Below are 19911 nucleotides of genomic sequence, written 5' to 3' on the forward strand. Positions count from 1 at the left end.
TAAATTCATTGTGACAGAGCAGAAAAGAACAATTTCATGGAGAAAGGGTCATATTTTCTGTTCATTCTGACAACACTGGTACAGTAGTATTTATTTTGGGTGAATATTTTCACAATAATATAGCTCACAGTTAAAACTATGGACTGCAAAATGACTAATATTAAATAAATAAATAAATAAATAAATAAATAACTACCCAAAAGAGTAACGCTGTATTTTAACCCTCCTTATTTATAATTTATAGACAGTATAATAAATTATTTATAATACACTATAATGTGGTTGTTAGCAGACATAAGCACATTTTTACGTGTTTATTACTTATTATATGTATTTGTCAACAACTAAAACTCCTCCTGTGAAACATCTTCAACTGGTTGATAAACAATATAAATAATAATATAATACAATAATAATACAAAATATGTCTTCACACCTATATATATATATATATGTATATATTATATACATACATATATATATAAATTGTAAATATAACAGAAATATATAAAACATATTAAATATATATTATATATATACATAACATATATAATATTTCATATTATAGTTATATTTACAAATGTATTAATTTATCACATGTGTAATATGTTGTAGTGTTTCATTCAAATTACATATATTTAATACAACAAATATGCACACATTATATATGTTTACTAATTGATTTTATTAAGTGTGTAATATATTGTAGTGTTTTATTGCATCATGTACTAGAATACATTTCTATATTTTCTATATTTAACGAACATTGAGTATCATTACTGATACTATTAGTTTACAAGTACAATACCAGTTGTGGGTACAGCATGTACTGTATATGTACTGCTTGACTTGTATTTTTGAGTTTAATTGCTCTTGTATATATTTTATTTTGTACTTCTATTCTTGTTTTTATTTTACATACTTCGAATTATTTATTTGTACTTGTCTCTATTTTTCTGTACTTATTTCTGTCCTTGTGCTGCTAAAATCAATAAAGGCGTATCTTATTTTATCTAATTCCACCTTAAAATCAGCACCTTAAATCCCCCGGGACAGCAGGTAGAGTTTACTGCGAGTTAATGTTGCAGCGCTGAAAGATGGTGCATGAAAACGGTTTATGCCATGGGATGACTAAAATAGATACAACACCACCAAACAGAGAGCATGTTGGGTCTCTAATCTCCCATCTCTACTCCCCTCGCTGTCATGAGACCGAACATCTGGAGCTCACAAACAGCTGGAGTCACAGAGTGAACGTAGGCGAGCAAGAGGGCACCAGAGAGCCACAGACCGAGTGAGCGGCTGCAGGTGGACCGCGGTTAGAGGAACAGCTTGGATTGAAATGATAAAAAGATCAAGTTACAGATGGTGGCCGAGCGGGGAGAGACGGGGAGAGAATAAAAGAGAGTATTTCATGCGTGGCTTATTTAATGCGATGACTGGGACTCGCACGGTCACATGCGGTCAGTGTGGGGGATCCTGATGTGAATACGTAATAAAAAACGCTGCAGGCTACTAATGCTAAACCTATGTACGTGCATGTGTGAGTCCTTTCTTTCATAAAGTAACACACATGCATGTGAACACAAAGCTTTGGATTTCTACACATGTTGAAGCAGCGTGCAATGATGGAGCTGCAGTAAGAGATAGATATTAAAGAGTCTGAAGGGGTTTTTATTAACCTCTTCAAAATCAAAAATACCAGAGTGAAAGTGTGAGGAATTGCTTTGACAGTGTGTTTGTCTGCTAAGCTGTAGGCGTGCCGCAGTAGTCGGTGTTACGCGATGCTCGGGCATACATCGATTACATTACGTACCCACCGTTGTTTTGTTTTTTTTAATAGAAATAAAACCCTTTTAGTTTCACATATCAACGCTGTATTATCAAGACGCTAAGATCAAGCACTCTACATATATTGAGTGTAGGGATGCTAATTTTGAAAAACTTTCTTAACCGATAACCGACCCTCGTTAACCGATTATTAACCGTTAACCGACAAGATTTGTGCCTCGCATGCAGCGGTGTATCAGCTGCAGGAGCACAACAGATATTCATTGACGGGAGTCCCCAGTTCACCGTCCGGGAGCGTTAACTTAGCAGCTACGATGCTGCGTGTAGTGTCGCGGACATGCAGCCACTTTCCCAGTAAAAGTCTCCACCGCACATTTAGTTTAGTTTAGCAGGTTGTCAGCTGTGTGTCTGCCCGGCGTAACTTTAGCGAGAGTCCAACAAACAGTGTGTGTATTTGTGCTACGTCAGCAGCTCTAGCAGTGACAGTCGGTATTTACAGTCTTACCACACATTATTTCCTGCTCACCTGTGTCTGCAGTGTCTTATTGTCATTGGTCAGCTGCTCAAACGACAGCGCCGTCCTCTCTGACTTTTCAGTAGCCTTGAAAACAAATTAATAATATTCAGCTCCACAAATAAGCAATAAGGTGATTTATTACATAGCAGGCTTGTTTTCCTGAGCTTTGTGATCAAAAGAAAACAGTTCTATTATTACCTGATGTCGACATTACTAATTCATGAAAGCGGAAACAAGCTTTAAATGCAACATTGACGTATTATCACCTGATAAAGGTCGGAACCCGGTACTAAACGAGCCCTGAGACAAAGCCCATAGTATCGATAAGCTCCAACGTTAACGGTTCTGCTATCGGTATTGGAGAAATTAAGAGAAGTGATTTCCTATTTATTTACATAAACGAAACACAAGCAACATCTCGCCAAAGTGCATCAGACACAGATGAAGAAATGCACCATTTTCAACAGACTAGCCTGTAGTTCATCCCTCGTTGCCCCATCCACCATCACATCACATTATAGTTTATACAGTAATAGTGATTTGTTCAAAACATGACCGTTTCTTATACTATAAATAATAGTTTATTTCCTCAGCCAAGGCCAAAGGCCGGCGTTGGTTTACTGGTTTGTCTGTCTGTCTGTTAGCAGGATTACTCCAAAAGTCCGTGATGGATTTGAATAACATTTTTTGGAGGGGTGGGGTATGGAACAATGAACAATCATTTCGATTTTGGTGGCGATCTGGATTCAGGAATTGTTTTAAAGAATTCGGATCAGGCTGAGCATTAAAACCACAAGGTATAACACATGCGCAGTGGGACTGATGATGCGTTGATGACGAGTGACCCCGCCTCCTTCCTTCTGAGAGCAGAGAGATACGTGTGTGGATGTGTGGCGAGACATCGAGGTGCGGGAGCTGCTGGCAGTCCGCGATGAGAAAGAACAAAGCGGTAGCTGACGGGATGAGAGACAACGTAGTGTAACGTTATACAGACATAACAAGGCTGCTGAATGAGAGAGGCATCCGCCGACACGTTACACGGAAACACACCGTGTTAATAACAAGCCGACCACCTCACGGTACCGCCAGCTGTGAGCTGTTATCTGTTTTTAAAGTCGCGCGTTGGCGGAGGTCTGCGCTCTTTAGTTTAATTTATTTTACACCCTTAAATTTATTTTCTTCCGCTTTAATTTGTGCACTGTGAAACCGAACCAGATTAAATAGAAAACAAACCATGGCTTGTGAAAGAACCCTTCTTTACACATAGTCATTAGATCCATTATTCATTTAAAAATATCAATTAGAAAAGCTTAAAATCAGATAGTTTAATTGAGAATCTAACAATGTAAAACATCAAAATCACTCTCAAGTTAAGGCTCAAGACATTAGGACATTAGCAGTTAAAACACAGCGTGCCATAAATAGAGCGGAGAGATCGGAGGTCATTAAAAAAAGAGAGACAGCTCTTTACTGAGTCTACCGAGTCGGCCTCCAGCTCGTTCAGCTGCTTCACTTTCACATCCATTTGTGACGAGTCCCGTGAAGCGAGAGCAGAAAGCTCTGACTTTAGGGAAAGAGAACATAACACTCTCTTATAACTGCAAACTGATATTTCTACTGAGGTCTTTTTAGAAATATTAAAGCAGTAGATTTAGTAGTTTTAACACACCGCCGTCTCATGTGTTTGAGTATTTGAACGCATCACGATGACTAGCAGCTGCAGCTGACACAAAACTGTGAAGCTTGACTAAAAAAAGAAGACTTATCAAACCCAAATGGGAATGAGAGTAATGTGTGCATGTGTGTGTTAGTAATGTTTTAACAACATAAAAAGAAAAAATGTGCCTGTGGCCATCGTCAGCTTCACTAAGTCTGAATGAAAGCACGCTGGAGAATTACTTTAAGGAAGGATTATTTAAAGAACGGCTACTTCAAAGTCCCTAAAAACTTTGTGACATTTTCAGCACAACCACAAATAATGTGTTGAAATGTGTGGACAGCCAGAAGCAGACTGAGCTATCTTGGTGAGAATCAGCAAATGCCAACACTCTGATTCATCGTTACCCGACTGTTCGCTGCAGTCAGACGAGCCGAGAATTTACTCAGAGACATTCAGGCTCCTTTGTGTGCACAACAACAACAACAACAACAACAAGGAGGCTGGTTACAAGATGTAACGTAACACTGATTGTTTTGTGTCCCAGTCAGTATTTTCTATTATATCTGATGTTTCTGGATTAATATTACTGCTGCATTAATGTTTCATTTTAAGTCCTGTTATATCCTGTTGGCTGGTTTAATCTACAAGGTCTATAAGATCATCACGTTTAGAGCGTCCCTGTCCTGTGAGAACCACGTATCTCGTACAGTGTATTCCAATCCGCGTACTTCTGTACTTACACTTACTACTTTGAGTGCATAAGTGCGTTCACACTGGGAAGTACGGCAAAATGCAGTGCACTCAAAGTACCCGGATGTTGTACTCAAAACGGTCAGATGGTTGAGTGTGGAACGCTGGACACTTTCCACACTCATTTCGCCATCTTGGCTCCGTAGCGGAAGGGGCGGAGCCACGACCACTATTCAAACATACGTAGATAACAGAATAAAACAATACGGAAACATACCGGTGCATTTTCAGCCAACAGGAGGACACATGGTAGGCGTAGGCGACGACGTTGGAAACGTAATTTCCACTCTGCTTTCATTTTTTTCAGAAGATATTTTGGCGGGTAGCGAGCCGCGGTGAAATGTTGCAATCGTCATTTCCGGTCAGTGCGCCGCAGAGTATACGATTTGAGACGACCCTACCCCGCTGAAATTTACGCACTACTCAAGTGAGTACAGAGTGCACAAAGTGCACTACACTGAAGTGTACTTCTGGAAGTACGTGGATTGAAACACACTCTTAGAGTCAGCCTGTTTTCAGCTTTGTGACGATACATTTTCCAGCTGATCTAGGAGGCTTTTTAAAGAGTTTATTTAGCTTAAAGGAACCGTGTGTAACATTTAGGGGGATCTATTGGCTGAAATGGAATATAATATTAATAACTATGTTTTCTTTAGAGTATAATCACCTGAAAATAAGAATTGTTGTGTTTTCGTTAGCTTAGAATTAGGGATGTCACGAGAACCAAAATTAAAAAAATGTGACGGTACTCGTTTTCTTCGGTACCGAAGGGGACAAACTTTTCCAAGGACCCCCTCATAATCGTAACACTAATTAAGCATAATGCTTACTACCATTTGAATGTCATTAGAACAACTTCTATACTATACCTTTTCAACCTAAATATTTCCGACCTGTTTCATAGTGATAAACAGAAACACATTTCAATTTGAATCATGTTAAGATGAGATAGGATAATCCTTTATTAGTCCCACAGCGGGGACATTTACAAAGTTGTTGAACGTTGACACCATTTTATTTGGTATGGAGGTAATCCAAAAGTAACAGAAAACATTACTTTTATATTGTGATACTTGGATTAGGTTTCTTATTACGTTTTTTAACAGGTAATTAGTAATTGTATTGGACTACATTTTTAAAGTAACCCTCCCAACCCTGAGTACTTCAAATTTGCACGCACTTGAGTAAATGATTATCTTTGACCTACCTGTGTCAGCTGTTTCTCTCTGCACTGACTCTCCTCTTTCAGGGTTTTAACGTCTTTCTTCGACTGCTCCACACTCTGCTCCAGTTCTGGCAGAAAAACACAACAACATCAACTCTAACGATCATCTTCACACAGAAAACAACACTTTCTAACGAGCATAGAAATCAGTTGAGACCCATCTGATGAGTGTTTACCTTGCATTGTCTTCGCTGTCTTCCTGCTCTCCTCCTCAGCTGTCTCCAGTTTTTGTCTCTGAAATGGAGAAACATCGGCGTGACTCCGAGCTAATCACTCACATAGTAACATTCTTGTACCTTGAGCTAATAATGACCGGGCCCAGGAAACATGCGAGGGTTTGTGGATGAAATGCCTCTCTCTTAATGAGGCCACGTTCACGATGCCCACGAGCAAAACACCTCACCGAGGATAAAATAAAACAAATGAGGCAAAACTACAGTCACAGATTGGACCATCGCAGACGTACACTCCATTACGGAAAGCCATTTTTCAGGCATTATAACATTTCTGTGACTCTTCAAGCGTCTTTGAGATCTTTAAAAGCGTTATATAAGTTTAATTTATTATTATTATTATTACTTCTAGAGCTGAAAGAACTTGTGGATTAATTGATTTGTTGATCAACAGAACATTAACTAACTATTTTGATAATGCATTAATGAGTTAAACCATTTTTAAGACAAAAAAGCCAAACAAATCCACTAGTTCCAGCTTCTCAAATGTGAGGAGTAACTGACTCGACACTTCACTTCATAAAGAACATTTACTATATTATATCATTGTATGGTTATGTCCATATTTTTTACATGGATCCATGTCTTCTAGAAGAATCATCAACTGGTGAGGATGACATTTAGCCTTTCTTTTGACTGTCATGATGATTTATTTATTATTATAGAATTATTTTTGTATTTATTTTTCTTTTCTTTTCTTTTTTTATTCAAATGTATTTTGATTTTAATTTTATTTATTTTTGCATTTATTTATTTATTTTTGCACTTATTTTTTATTTATTTTTAAATGTATGTATTTATTTATGTATTTATTTATTTATGCACATTTTTCCTTTTGCATTTCACCCATTATTATTTTCCCAAAACTTATTTATTTCCTTATACATTTCTTTATGCATTTCTGCATCATTATGCAAATGAAGGGGATTTCACTCAACGTGTGTCATCATGGGGTTAGGGTGCATAGATCGCCTATATGCAATCTAGCTTTACATACATAAATAAATTATTAAAAAAATTAAACAGAAGAATAAATAAATAAGGGCATTAATACGAAGACAAATAAATTAAAAAAAGCTTATTATAACAGAAATATCAATTTATGTCACATTTTAACAATTAATTAATGGCTACATTTATTTTTTAATATTATTTTTTGCAACATTTAATGACATATTTATTTATTTATTTATGGAGTAATTTATTTATTAATTTATTTTGGCAGGTTCCGTCCACCATAAAAAGTGACTTGTGCACTGAGACCGACGTGTAAAACTGCCATCACATTTACGTAACGAGGTGCACGTCTAAATAACAGAGACGTATGTATAAAAAAAACAAATCCATCACTTTAACAGATAGTTGCAGCCAGATATTCACTGTCTACATCATCACAGTATCTCTCTTCTCTGTTTATTTGTGATTTACTAAGTACTGAGCTTCCTCCTTTCTTACCAGGCTGGTTAGCTGCTGTTCCAGCGAGCTCTTATCTTGCTGCACAGACTGAAGCTCTTTCTGTTTGCTCTCCACGTCGACACTCAGCTCACTGATCTGCCGGGGACACACGGTATAGAACATACATGTACATCTGAGTAGAGCCATAAATTATGCATCACAAACCACACGGAAAAAAGGAACATGTGCCTATTTACATTATGGGCTAAAAGGTTGTAAATAGAAATGACACAAAGCTTTACATCCTGCCATAAGTTATACGATAATGATGAATAATACATTTTACAAGCGGAGTTTATCATGTACCTTTTTCTCCTGAGACTGTGCCTGGGCCTTGAGGCTGCTGATCTGTTGCTGGGACAGAGACGCAGCGTCCTCCTTCTGCTGGGATGCCCGGAGCCGGAGCTGGAGGTCGGCCACCTCCCTCTCCAGCTCCATGATCCTGGAGCGCTCAGACACCGTGGCCACCTTCATCAGGGAACGTAGACAAGGAGACATGAAGGCACAGAAGAGGAGACAGAGGAGTAGTAGTGGAAACAGTAGACCTGGGTTGTGTAGTGTGACCTAAATATGAGTTTTAACCGGATTATATCTGAGATTCAACTCTATCAAAATAACCAAAGTTTTCAGCCACAGTGATGCAATTTGATTCACTGTGGAAATCAATGATTATTCAGTTTTTTACTTAATTTTAGAATGATAATTTATGTCAATAAAATATCAGAAAAGTGAAAAGAAAATTATTATTATTAGTTTTTTATTTCTATTATTAAACTGTTCTATTTAAATTAATTTTACTTTTATTATTTTTTTATCAATTTAATAATTAATTAATTTTTATTTTCTATTTTATTCTATATATATATTTGTTTATTTAACAGGGACAATGGACAGTCATTGACTAAACTAGAAGCACTTTCCATTTAAAAACATTGCATCTTAATGTTAAGGACATTTTTGGTTAATGGTCACATGATTGTTTTTTGTTTCAGCCATGAATTCAACTGTGATTGAAAACTAGAGAGATTATTAAATGTGCATATTATTTTATTTGTTTATGGATTAGGTTGTTGTTGTCACAATAATAAAAAGCATGATAAAAAAAATGGAAAAGTGAAAAATTATTATTATTATTTTTATTTATTTCAAATTTAATTTATTATGATTTCGATTTTATAATTGTAATTTATTTTTCTATGTTATTATTATTGTTATTATTATTTTATTTGTTTATTTAAAATTTAAAAATTGATTTTAATTTAATTTTATAATTTAAATGTTTTTTTTCTGTTTATTATTATCATCATTATTATTATTATTATTATTATTATTATTATTATTATTAATTTTATTTCTCCTTTGTTTTTCAAAATAAAGTTATTTGCTATTATATGTACATATTATTTTATTTCTTATGTTTTAGGTTGTTGTAGTAAATTTTTCTTTCGTTTTTATTAATAAATTCCAAAGCATATTTTTAAAACCAATAAAATGTGATCACAAAAAAAAGTAAAAACAATAAAAACAACATTTTTACTCTATATTAGAATAAAGCTATTTAAGTATGACTCCTGAACATTTCAGTATAATAAAATAAACAACAAACTAAAGGACAACACTGCATCTGGACAGAAACCTGAACATTACTAATTGTTTTTTTGGATCTGAAACACACGCAAGAAAAACCCTGAGCCCTGTAAACCTCATATCGTCCTTCTAATATCTAAACATGCTAAAATAAAACTCCCTCAAGAGAATCCTCTCCACAGGAGGACCAGAACAATGTTTCAACCACCGACAGAGAATCTGGTGCAAGTCGGGATTCATCGTCTTATTCCAGGAGAAAGACGAGTCAAAGCTTCTGGTTAAAGGATAAAGGAGAGCAGTGTTCTACATTTTTCTTATTGTCAATAAGTCCCATGAAAAGACCAAAACCAACAATGAATGTATTATCTGCGTATCAAAGCCTGATATATCTTCTTCTTCCTCTGTGCCATACAGGCAATAACTTCCGGTTCTGAAAAGTGAAGCCAATGCTGAAGTGTCTTAAACCTGCATTCTCTCTAACAGCCAGCAGGGGGCGACTCCTCTGGTTGCAGAAAGAAGTCTGATTGTATAGAAGTCTATGAGAAAATGAGCCTACTTCTCTCTTGATTTATTCCCTCAGTAAACATTGTAAACATGAGTTTATGGTCTCAATCGCTAGTTTCAAGTCTTCTTCAATACAGCATGATGTTCATTTAGTAAATTATGGTCCCATTTAGAGTCAAATAGACCATAAAGCAGGGGATGCTTTAGGGCGGGGCTACCTTGTGATTGACAGGTCGCTACCACGGCGTTATCCGGTCTGGGAGTTGTCCGTGTTTTCACTTCATCAAAGTTAATTATAACCTTTTTGGTTGACTAAAAATGTCTTATTCAGCGTTCAGTTGTACTTAGTTCCACTTCCTCATGTCACTTCTAAAAAAATCCAGATGACGACGGCCCACAAACCGATGGGGGACATCACGATGACAAAATCCACTTCTTTTAAGTTCCATTAAAAACACATAAATGAGCCATGATTTGTTGACAATAATGTAAATTACCTGTAATCAATGCAGAGTCATAATTAGTAGCCTCGTTACTCCCGCACTGACCACGAAAGAGGGACGATCTTTAATAAAAATACAGCGTCACTGAGGATAATTTCTATCCCAAATTAGTGAGAAGATTGTATTATATGCAGTAACGTTTAAGTTTATGTTCTTCCACGAATGTTACTTTTCTGGCGAGCATACCAGCTTTAAAATGCAAGATTTGCTCATGTAGTTTGGTGAACAGATGCTAAATCAGCGTGTGGCTCACACTGTTGCCGTGGGTGACATTCATCCTTCATCACCATGATTCATGAACATACACACTGTAGTTTATTTAGACTCAATCCCTCATACACCGTCCCGCTGTCACTAATACTCACTGGAGCACCACATGTGGATTAATCCGCCGCTGAAAATAGTCCCTAACAAAATGCACTATTTCCTCCTGTTGTTTTTGATTAAAAACTAAAGTGAGCAGCTGTTTTAGGAGATTTTTTAAACCTGAAACTATATATTTGTGAGCTGTTTTTTTTAAAGTTTGACATCTTTAGTGTTTGACAGACAGGAAAAGTATTAAAAGACAGACTAACACATTGTTGGTTTTGGTCTTTTCATGGGATTTGCTGCAGAAGAAAAATGATGGCTGACATCGTCAAAAGCACAGGCATTTCCAGACTATCTTTTAAAAAAAATGCATGCACACATGCATCATTTTCAGAGAGATAGACCTGGATATTAGAAAAGCTCAAGGCCGATGAGATGTTAATGTCCCCATATACGGGCTAATCGTGGACAACCTGTGATAAATCTGACAATTTGCATAATGTTTGCACGCCGTGGTTCCCTCAATATATGCTGTGTCATTGTTATTAAACCCACTGGGGGTTGAAAAAGCACATCACTCAGTCCTGCTGTGGGACTGGGACATCCAGCATTACCCTAGTGTCCTCTAAATCCCTCTGGAGTTTTTCAGCTTTGGTCTTTTCAAAGAGCAGGCTCTGCTCAAGCTCCTTTATGTGGGCATGCTCCAGTCTGGTCTGCGTCTGTTAGTAAGAGAGAGCAGGAAGAGAAGGAGAACAAACACCAATGCAACACTGACATGCCAGCTTTGTGTGCCACGAAACAGAAGATTAAAGAGAAGGGCCAGTAAGTAAGAAAGCTCTGACGGTCTCCAGCATTTGTGAACAAAGGAAAAGATTGTTATTCTGCTCTGAGGGAATATCAGGAGTTAATGATCTCAATCATCTCATTCTGACCATCTTCTGTTTAACACTTGTTTGCTTGTATTCCAGTACTTTGAAGGAGACTAATTCAGGCACTAATTTCCTCTGAAGAGTGAAGAAGATGCAGACAAGAAGAGGAAGATGGAAGCATGTAAGAAGACTGAAGGCGAGGCAAGACAAAAAACAGCTTTCAAGAACAGGCATGTGACGAGAGGATGGTCGTGTAAGTGGAAGAATCTGAGAGGAAGAGGGGTGAGTGAATTAAGCATGAATGAATAAATGAAAGGAGCAGGAAGAATCTGAACGAGAAAGCAGATGAATGATTCAAAGAGTGCAGGAAAAAGGAAAAACCCTGAGACAGAATGATTGATTGAATCATCAGTTCTTAACTTTTTAGATGAAAATGCAAAGCGGCAGAGTAGCATTTTAAAGTCACTAAACAAAATATGAACAGAGCAAGTAAAAACAAAAGAGCTCAGGTGTTCATTAGAACACTCGTTAACAGGAGGGCTTAAAGGGATAGTTTGGGTGTTTCTCAGTGTACCAGCACGGGATACATCCAGGGCGACAGCACAGTGAAGGCTACTGTTTTGGATGCGGTGAAGAAGAAGAATTGATTTCTGGTTAAACAAGTTGATTTTTTTCCGATCGATTCAGCGGTAGACCAGGAACTCCTGTGTTCTGAGAGGTAAAATGACTGTTTTTGTGAATGGAGTCTGGTGGCTTTGAAGAGAGCATAGATAACGGCTTCAGTTCCCCGTCAGAAAGGGCTGTCTGATGGCGAGGTAAAGCGGTGAAAATATAAACATAGCGTACACTTAAACTGATTTTTTAGGCGTCTATCGCTTTGCTCCCGTGCTGGTACTGGTACTTTGGTTTCTCCAAACTCCATCTACTGTAGGTAATACACTGACTATGGAGGAGTACCTCATACAACCCCACTTATAAACACCTGAACTATCCCTTTAATGTAAAATAAGGGATTCAACTATCCATCTAGTTTGTCAATAATTCACACATGAATTTCATAAATGAATTCAGCCTTACGAGAGGGAGCTTTATAGCCGGAGTGAGTGAGAGAATATGTTTAATTGAGAACCAGATTATATAAGCAAACGTTACCTCCAGGTCTCCTCTGGTGATGCAGGCCTCTTCCACACTGAACTGCAGATCTTCCACTTTTCTGTCAAACGGGGACAATCACAAAATGTCCTCAAAATGTACATATTAGACAGTCAGTGATGCATAAAAACAATGTCAGACCTGTTGTCCACTGCCCTGACTTTAATGGCGTCCGTAAGCAGAATCATGTGCAGGCTACAGGTAGTCAGACTACATCCACACTAATACCTTTCATTTTAAAACGGCGTTTCAAAACGAAAACGATGTCCGTCCAGACGAGCGTTTTAGGGCCGTTTCAGAATTAATCTCCGTCCACACTACCACGCCTGATAAGGCGTATCACACGAACAGTCATGTCATCAACAAGAAACAGCGCGGTTGGTTGTTCAGTTGCAGAAAAAACTACGAAGGAAGAAGACAGCAATGGCGAAAAGTAAGACCAGAAATTGCTTTACTTGGACCGACGACGAGGTGGAGCTGTTACTGAAAGTAACACACGAGAATGAGGCGTTCAACGCGGCGCAAAACACAACAGATGTTGTTTGTTTTCTTTCGGAAAAGATTCATGTTATAGGGGGCGTGACGACTCAGGGAAGGACACGTTGTGACTGGTAAAACCCAATCAAGAAGTGACCGTTGGAGTCTGCGTCATCATGTTTAAAAGGTCTTTCTTTTCGGTCCGTCCAGACTAAAACGCAAACCCGGAGTTTTAAAACTAAAACAGGGTCGGCAGCGTTTTCAAACGTCGTTGTTGTAGAGGCTGGAGTCGTGTGGACGATCGGCATAAACGTATTAATGTGGCTGTAGCCTTGGACTCACCTCTTCTCCTCCTCCAGCTGGTTGAGCAGCTCCACTTTGTCTCGATCTGCCGCCTCCACCAGCGAACGCAGCTGATCCAACTTTGCCTCCATCTCCACTGAGTACTATAAACACACAGAATGAAGAACTCTTCGAGTTGACTTGGTGAACGCACACCAAAAATTAGGTGGCAATGACTGCACATTAAGCTCCAATCACAGACATTTAGACCAGAGAACAACAGCTGTCAGTGTGTCAGTGTGCTGACTTGACTATGACTTGCCCCAAACTGCATGTGATTATCATAAAGTGGGCATGTCTGTAAAGGAGAGACTCGTGGGTACCCAGAGAACCCATTTACATTCACTGATCTGGAGGTCAGAGGTCAAGGGAACCCTTTGAAAATGGCTATGGCAGTTTTTCCTCGCCAAAATTTAGCGTAAGTTTGGAGCGTTATTTAACCTCCTTCATGACAAGCTAGTATGACATGGTTGGTATTAATGGATTCATCAGGTTTCCTAGTTTCACATGATACCAGTATCTTTACTCTAGCTATAAATGACCCCACTACAGCCTAAAAATCGCAAGTTGCATTAATGCGTTAAAGAAATTAGTGGCGTTAAAATGAATTTGCTTTAACGCGTTACTATCCGTGTTAACTTTGACAGCCCTTATATTATCATTTGCCCGTGTTCTGTGTTCACGTATCTGACCTGATCCCGTCCTTTCCTCAGCAGAACCATCTCCTGCTGCACCTCTCCTGCATGGCTCACAGCCTTCGCCACCTCGCCTCTCTCCAGGTCTCGCTCCATTAGCAGCTGTTCGATGTGCTGCTGCTTCTCCTTCAGAGCCTCCTGCAGCGCTGTGGTGCCGGAGATCTTACGAGCGTACCGAGCAGATGTCTCCGTCAGCTGGAAAGATTTAAAACTCATGTTTGATAGAAAATCCAAATCTTCACTTCAGCTTTGACTCTCAGTAAGGTTTTGGGGATGTATTTTATGACCCCGTAGCGTTGGATAGTCTCACCAGTCCTGCTCGGCTGGGTTTGCCGCTGATGGAGGAGGTGGCGGAGCTGAGCGAGCTGATGGAGGAAGCACTCGGGCTCCTCTTGAGGGTGGACTTCCTCCGTGAGCTCTTCGCCTTGGTCGGCGTGGTGCACGGGAAGCCGATACGCGTCACCTTGTGGGCCGGAGCAAACAGGCCGTACCTGGGCATGCACTGGAAGTATCTGAGAGGAAAACAGGCACCAACTGAACCCTCAGCACTCACAGCTGGTTTAGGAACATTTTCTTTATGATGTATGATTGTGTTAAAACAGATATTACACGTGTCCTTTGTTACCTGGTCCCTGCTACGGCTCCATCATTCTTGCCAAGCGGTTCATCTAGTTCCACTCCACACCACTCCCCCTTGGCAAAGTCTGTCTCTCCCAGAAACCGCACTACTCCTGCCTTGTTACCACCAACCTGCACACAAAACAAAAAGAATCAAAATAACTTTGATTTACTGTGCTCTTGATTTCTCTATTTGCAAGCAAAGGACCAATATGTAATATATTTACAGTAATAAATCATAAAATGACCATTATATGTCATCAGAGATTAAGGAAACATGCTTAATTGAAATACTGGCTCCTCTGACAACAATCCTACAGCCAGTATGTTCTCCTTTGAAATGTCCATTCCGGTGCAGAACGTCTGTTTTGGCCGGCTGCAGGCGGCTCATCTAGGGGATTCGCCGTGTGTCGCCTATTTTTTCCACGATATGCGTGCAGTTCTCAGCCAAAATAGACGGTGAAAACGATCTGTTGAGGGCTGGCAGTGTGGACGCCACACACGTGTACATGCAGCTGCAGCCGCGCTACTCTAACCTGTTAATATGGGCACTGAAATGAAAAGTAAAAGGGCTCTGTGACGAACGGCGGTAGCCTGTACGTAACCGTAGACATCCTGTGTGGGTGTGACGTAGTTTATCGGGTGTTGTATCTCCCTTGTGTGTGTGTGTGTGTTTATCACGGTAATGACGGTATTGCAAAATCCACGTCGTAGCCGAACGAGACACAGCGGTGAAACCGGTATACCGCCCAATACTACTTCTCACGTGTGTTTTCATGAAAAAAAAATGGGGTTTGGAGACCTCATCGGGGATTCATCCTGGTGAAAGATCTTGTAGTGTGTGACCTCCTGTCGCCATGAAAGACCACGACGACTTAAAGACTCCCGAAGACAGCACGTTGTGTTGTGTGAACAGTACAGCGACTTTGAAAGTAGTGTGAACTTGTTTCTTACCAGCACACGGTCTGCCAGCCTCAGCTCCCTCCTCTTCTTCATGGATTCGGTGTCGGAGACGTTAGACACCGACTCGCTGGATGTGAGCATTCGGTTGAGTGCAGCGCTTGTCCTTATGCCGGTGCCTTGAGCTAAGAACAAAGAAAAACGTCTTTCCTTCACTGAATAACACACATAAGGTATCCATGTTTTCACTGAGAAATGAGCTGCATCATGTTACCAGGTGTGGGAGTTCCAGCAGGTGCAGGCTCGCTTGTGGCAGAGGCTGCTGGTGCTGCTGCTGGTGCTGCTGCTGGTGCTGCTGCTGGTGCTGCTGCTGGTGCTGGACTGGTCTGCCCCCCGTTGGCCTCCTTCTCAGGCAGTGCAGTCTTGGACAGCTTTGAAGGCCTCGTGAAAATCCCCTTCCCATCCTCACACTGGAAGTACCGGACCCCCGCCACCGACCCGTCGTTCTTCCCGATGGGCTCATCCAGCACAATCCCCGCCCACTGCCCGGGAGCAAACTGCGTGCCCCCGATGAACTGCACGAAGCCGGGCTTGTTGCCGTTGACCCAGACCTTCTCTCCGACCTGGAAGTCCGCGCTCCCGTCCTGGGTCGGGGAGGTCACACCGCCGGGGGACTTCTCTGGAGGGACTGGCTTCGGAGCACCTGCGATCACAATTAAGCTTTATTAACTTAATACTTCCTCCAATATATATTTATATATCTAGTTAATGACTCTTACCAGAGGATGGAGACGTCTTTGATGATGGCACCCCAGATGGACGGACTATTTTGCTGGGGGGTTTGAGCCCGCTGACCTTGCCTGGCGTACTCATGGCTCCTTGTTTGTCCATGGCTGCCCGGTTTGGCGGGGACCTGATCAAGGTGGGGGACTAGGCCTTCCCCACCACCCCATATAAAGTCCCAATGTGATGGGAAGGAACTGGAAAACAAGATCCAAAATACAAAACATCAACAATTTGGTGGATTAGTACACAAATATCAGTAATACGATCTGCTATAAACATGTTTTATTCTGTTAACTATAAGTCATGTATTGCTGCTGACCACTTGCAGAGACTTGAACATCATTAAAGTCGATATTTACTCAGCTTTATTTATTTATCATATATACCTTATTCAGGCTTGGTAATGAAGTTTTAAGTAGATACTTAAATAAATAAAAAACATTAGAAAGGTCGCTGTCTAGTAGCCGACTCTGAAATGTGAGAGTGTCTGCAAGTTGATCTTCATCAGGGCAGCAACTGACGATTATTTTCATTATTGATTAACCTACTGGTTATTTTCCTGATTAATTAATTAACTGTTTGGACCATAAAATGTCAGAAAAGAGAAAAAAATTAGATCATTTTAAAAACATATATTTAAAAAAAAAATCTATATATTTTTTTAATTGTAAAATATTCAGTTTTATATTTTTGATTCTTGACTTTTATAATGCTTGTTTTTTCTTTTCTCTTACTATGTTTATTGTACTTCATGTACCAAAATATAAAGGCAAATTCCTTGTATGAGAAAACCTACTTGGCAATAAACCAGTTATCAGTGAATTTAAGGCACTTCTGCTTGAAAAAAAAGAATACATTAAAAAATGTATAATCTATTAATAAAATGGATTTTTTTTCATTATCAATTAACCTGCTGGTTATTTTCTGATTTATTAATTACCCAATTAATTGTTTGGACCATAAAATATCAGAAAATAGTGAAAAATAGCAAAATCTCTCTCTCTCTCTCTCTCTCTCTCTATATATATATATATATATATTTTTTTTTTTTTAAATTGTAAAAAATTCTATTTCATATTTTTGATTCTTGACTTTTATAGTGCTTGTTTTTTTCTTTTTTCTTACTATGTTTATTGTACCAAAATACCAAGGCAAATTCCTTGTATGTGAAAACCTAAAACCAGTGAATTTAAGGCACTTTTGCTTGAAAAAAATGTAATTAAAAATTGTATAATAAATTAATAAAATTGATTATTTTCATTATCAATTAACTTGCTGGTTATTTTTCTGATTAATTAATTACCTAATTAATCTTTTGACCATAAAATGTCAGAAAATAGAGAAAAATAGCTGCACGTTTTTAATTGTAAAAATTTCTATTTTAGATTCTTGACTTTTATAGTTCTTGTTTTTTCTTTTATCTTACTATGTTTATTGTACCATGTAATATATACATATGTGATTATAATTGCCTTATAATTTAAGGTACTTTTGCTTGAAAAAAAATACATAAAAAGATGTGTGATGAATTATCAAAATAGATTATTTTTCTGTCGACCGATAAAAATCTACTTTGATTCAGTAAACGGGAAGGGAATACTTTTTCTAAGCTCCGTGCTCCACCCAACCCCGGCTATATAAATGACACTCTCTAGACACCTCCTGCTGTTTATTACCAAGCTATTTATTATCACCCATGTAATAAATGTGATGCCCAGCTGACCTTGTGTCATGTGTACGGTTTCACTCTGTAACATCTCTACTCTAAATGCCATAAAGACAAATACCTTTTGCATTTATGGCACTTATCAAATAAAGTGCTGCTGATTTTCCAGCCCAGACACTAAAGTAAAACCTCTCTCTCTCTCTCTCTCTCTCTCTCTCTCTCTCTCCGCAGGTCTTGTCCTGCGTGTAGGTGTCGGGCAGCAGCCTGACCACGCCGCCATTTTACTCATAAAGCTGATGATTCACTCTGAGTGCAACTAGGTCAAGAGGGATGTTATGTTTCACACAGTAAAGGCTGCGTTTCAACATATCACGCTCTACACTTAAAGAGTACTGCTACCGATTTAGCATCCAAGAACGGTTTTAAAAAATGATGAAATGGATGCAGCAGGTTCAGGAAGGGGCTACGGCGTATAAGGGATCTTTTCCAAAATAATAACTTTATGTCTTTTGAGCACATTGTTAGAGAACATGACATACCTAAACCTCAGTTTTTTCAGGTATTTGCAAGTGCGTATTCTTGTCAAAAAGCTTTATGTTTCCTTCCCATCTCGCCTGATAGATATTTGGATTGAGGAATTTTTAGATTTGGATCCTCTTGAATGTGGTCTGATGTCTAGATTGTACAGTGAACTTCAAAGGGTGGCATCGCCTTCACTGAACCATCTCAGAGAACAAGGGGGTAAAGACTTAGGAGCTGATATTTCAGATAAAGTTTGGCGGTTTGCAACTGAACGGATCCATTCAACATCTATCTGAGTAAGACATGGATTATTACAATTTAACCCTCCTGTTGTCTTCCCGTCGACCATGCAACTTTTGTCTTCCCGGGTCAAAATTGACCTGGTCTGGTTTGACTGTTTTTTTAAAGCATACATTATAAATTATCACCCAATTCTGTATTACACCTTTTTGGCCAACTTAATTCCAACTCATTACCACAAGTTTTACACTTTTTTTTTTGGAATTCATGGTCAATAAACTTTATTTATATGAAATTAAACCTCATTTTTTAGGAAAAAATGCAGAAATTATGAATTATTTGGACTATACTCAAAATTGGAGGAATAATGTTGATGGATTATCACAGACCGGTGAATGTCAAAGTTTAGTCAGAATATTACAAATATTATAATATAAAAAAAATGTTTAAAGACAGTGTGACAGTGTGTTTTTTGCAAAGACCATAAGGGAACCATCCATGTAATTGTGGGGAAATTAGGTGAAAGACATCCATATTTATGATATAATGAAGTTTGAAAACGTGTCAAATTTGACCCGAAGACAACAGGAGGGTTAAGATAATTCACAGACTCCACTTCTCAAAAAGCAAACTCGCAAAGATGTTCCCAGGAACGGACTAAGTCATTAATGTGTGTTTTTTTCTGGTTTTATTTTCCATCTTGATGTTTTTAATATGGTTTTATGTTCATTTTCATGTGAAGCACTCATGTCTTTATTGTTAAGCACTTTGAGCTGCATTTTATTATTATTGTTCATATGAGTCTTCACTCCCAAATGACGCGCCTCAAACCACAAAAAGCTCTATAAAACTTTTTTTCACATATACAGTAGTACTCCGCAAGACCTGTAAACAGACTTCTATATATGAATTCAGAGATGTTCCCCTTTCAGAAACAGCATAGTAAACTTTGTTTACACACCTACAGTATCACAGGTACTCTTTGAAAATGCGTACCTGAATCATAGCCAACTGGGGGAAGCTGCATGTAAATTGCGTGTCTCCGTTGGTTTGTGGTTTATTTACCTGTCCTGTTTCCTGTGGTTATACATGTTCCTAAATCAATTTGTG

The 19911-nt window shown here is 38.7% G+C and overlaps 1 protein-coding gene across 5 annotated transcripts in view; it reads right to left on the reverse strand.

The window, feature by feature from the left end:
- Positions 1-19911, reverse strand: part of clip1b (CAP-GLY domain containing linker protein 1b) — a 39325-nt gene that overhangs the window by 14984 nt on the left and 4430 nt on the right. For 3 of the 5 annotated variants that reach the window (XM_037753158.1, XM_037753156.1, XM_037753155.1), the window contains exons 2-15: positions 16367-16567; positions 15862-16290; positions 15642-15772; positions 14695-14819; positions 14380-14581; positions 14067-14264; positions 13375-13478; positions 12556-12616; positions 11149-11253; positions 7938-8099; positions 7632-7727; positions 6120-6177; positions 5926-6011; positions 2318-2392 (exon numbers count right to left, since the gene is read on the reverse strand). In XM_037753158.1, coding sequence (XP_037609086.1) covers positions 2318-2392; positions 5926-6011; positions 6120-6177; positions 7632-7727; positions 7938-8099; positions 11149-11253; positions 12556-12616; positions 13375-13478; positions 14067-14264; positions 14380-14581; positions 14695-14819; positions 15642-15772; positions 15862-16290; positions 16367-16478 — 1944 coding nt within the window. In that variant the 5' untranslated portion in view covers positions 16479-16567. The remainder of the gene's footprint in view (positions 1-2317; positions 2393-5925; positions 6012-6119; positions 6178-7631; positions 7728-7937; positions 8100-11148; positions 11254-12555; positions 12617-13374; positions 13479-14066; positions 14265-14379; positions 14582-14694; positions 14820-15641; positions 15773-15861; positions 16291-16366; positions 16568-19911) is intronic. The other 2 variants (XM_037753159.1, XM_037753157.1) reach the window with 2 other exon arrangements.

Source organism: Sebastes umbrosus, chromosome 19 (genome assembly GCF_015220745.1).
Source record: "Sebastes umbrosus isolate fSebUmb1 chromosome 19, fSebUmb1.pri, whole genome shotgun sequence".
Classification (NCBI taxonomy): domain Eukaryota; kingdom Metazoa; phylum Chordata; class Actinopteri; order Perciformes; family Sebastidae; genus Sebastes; species Sebastes umbrosus.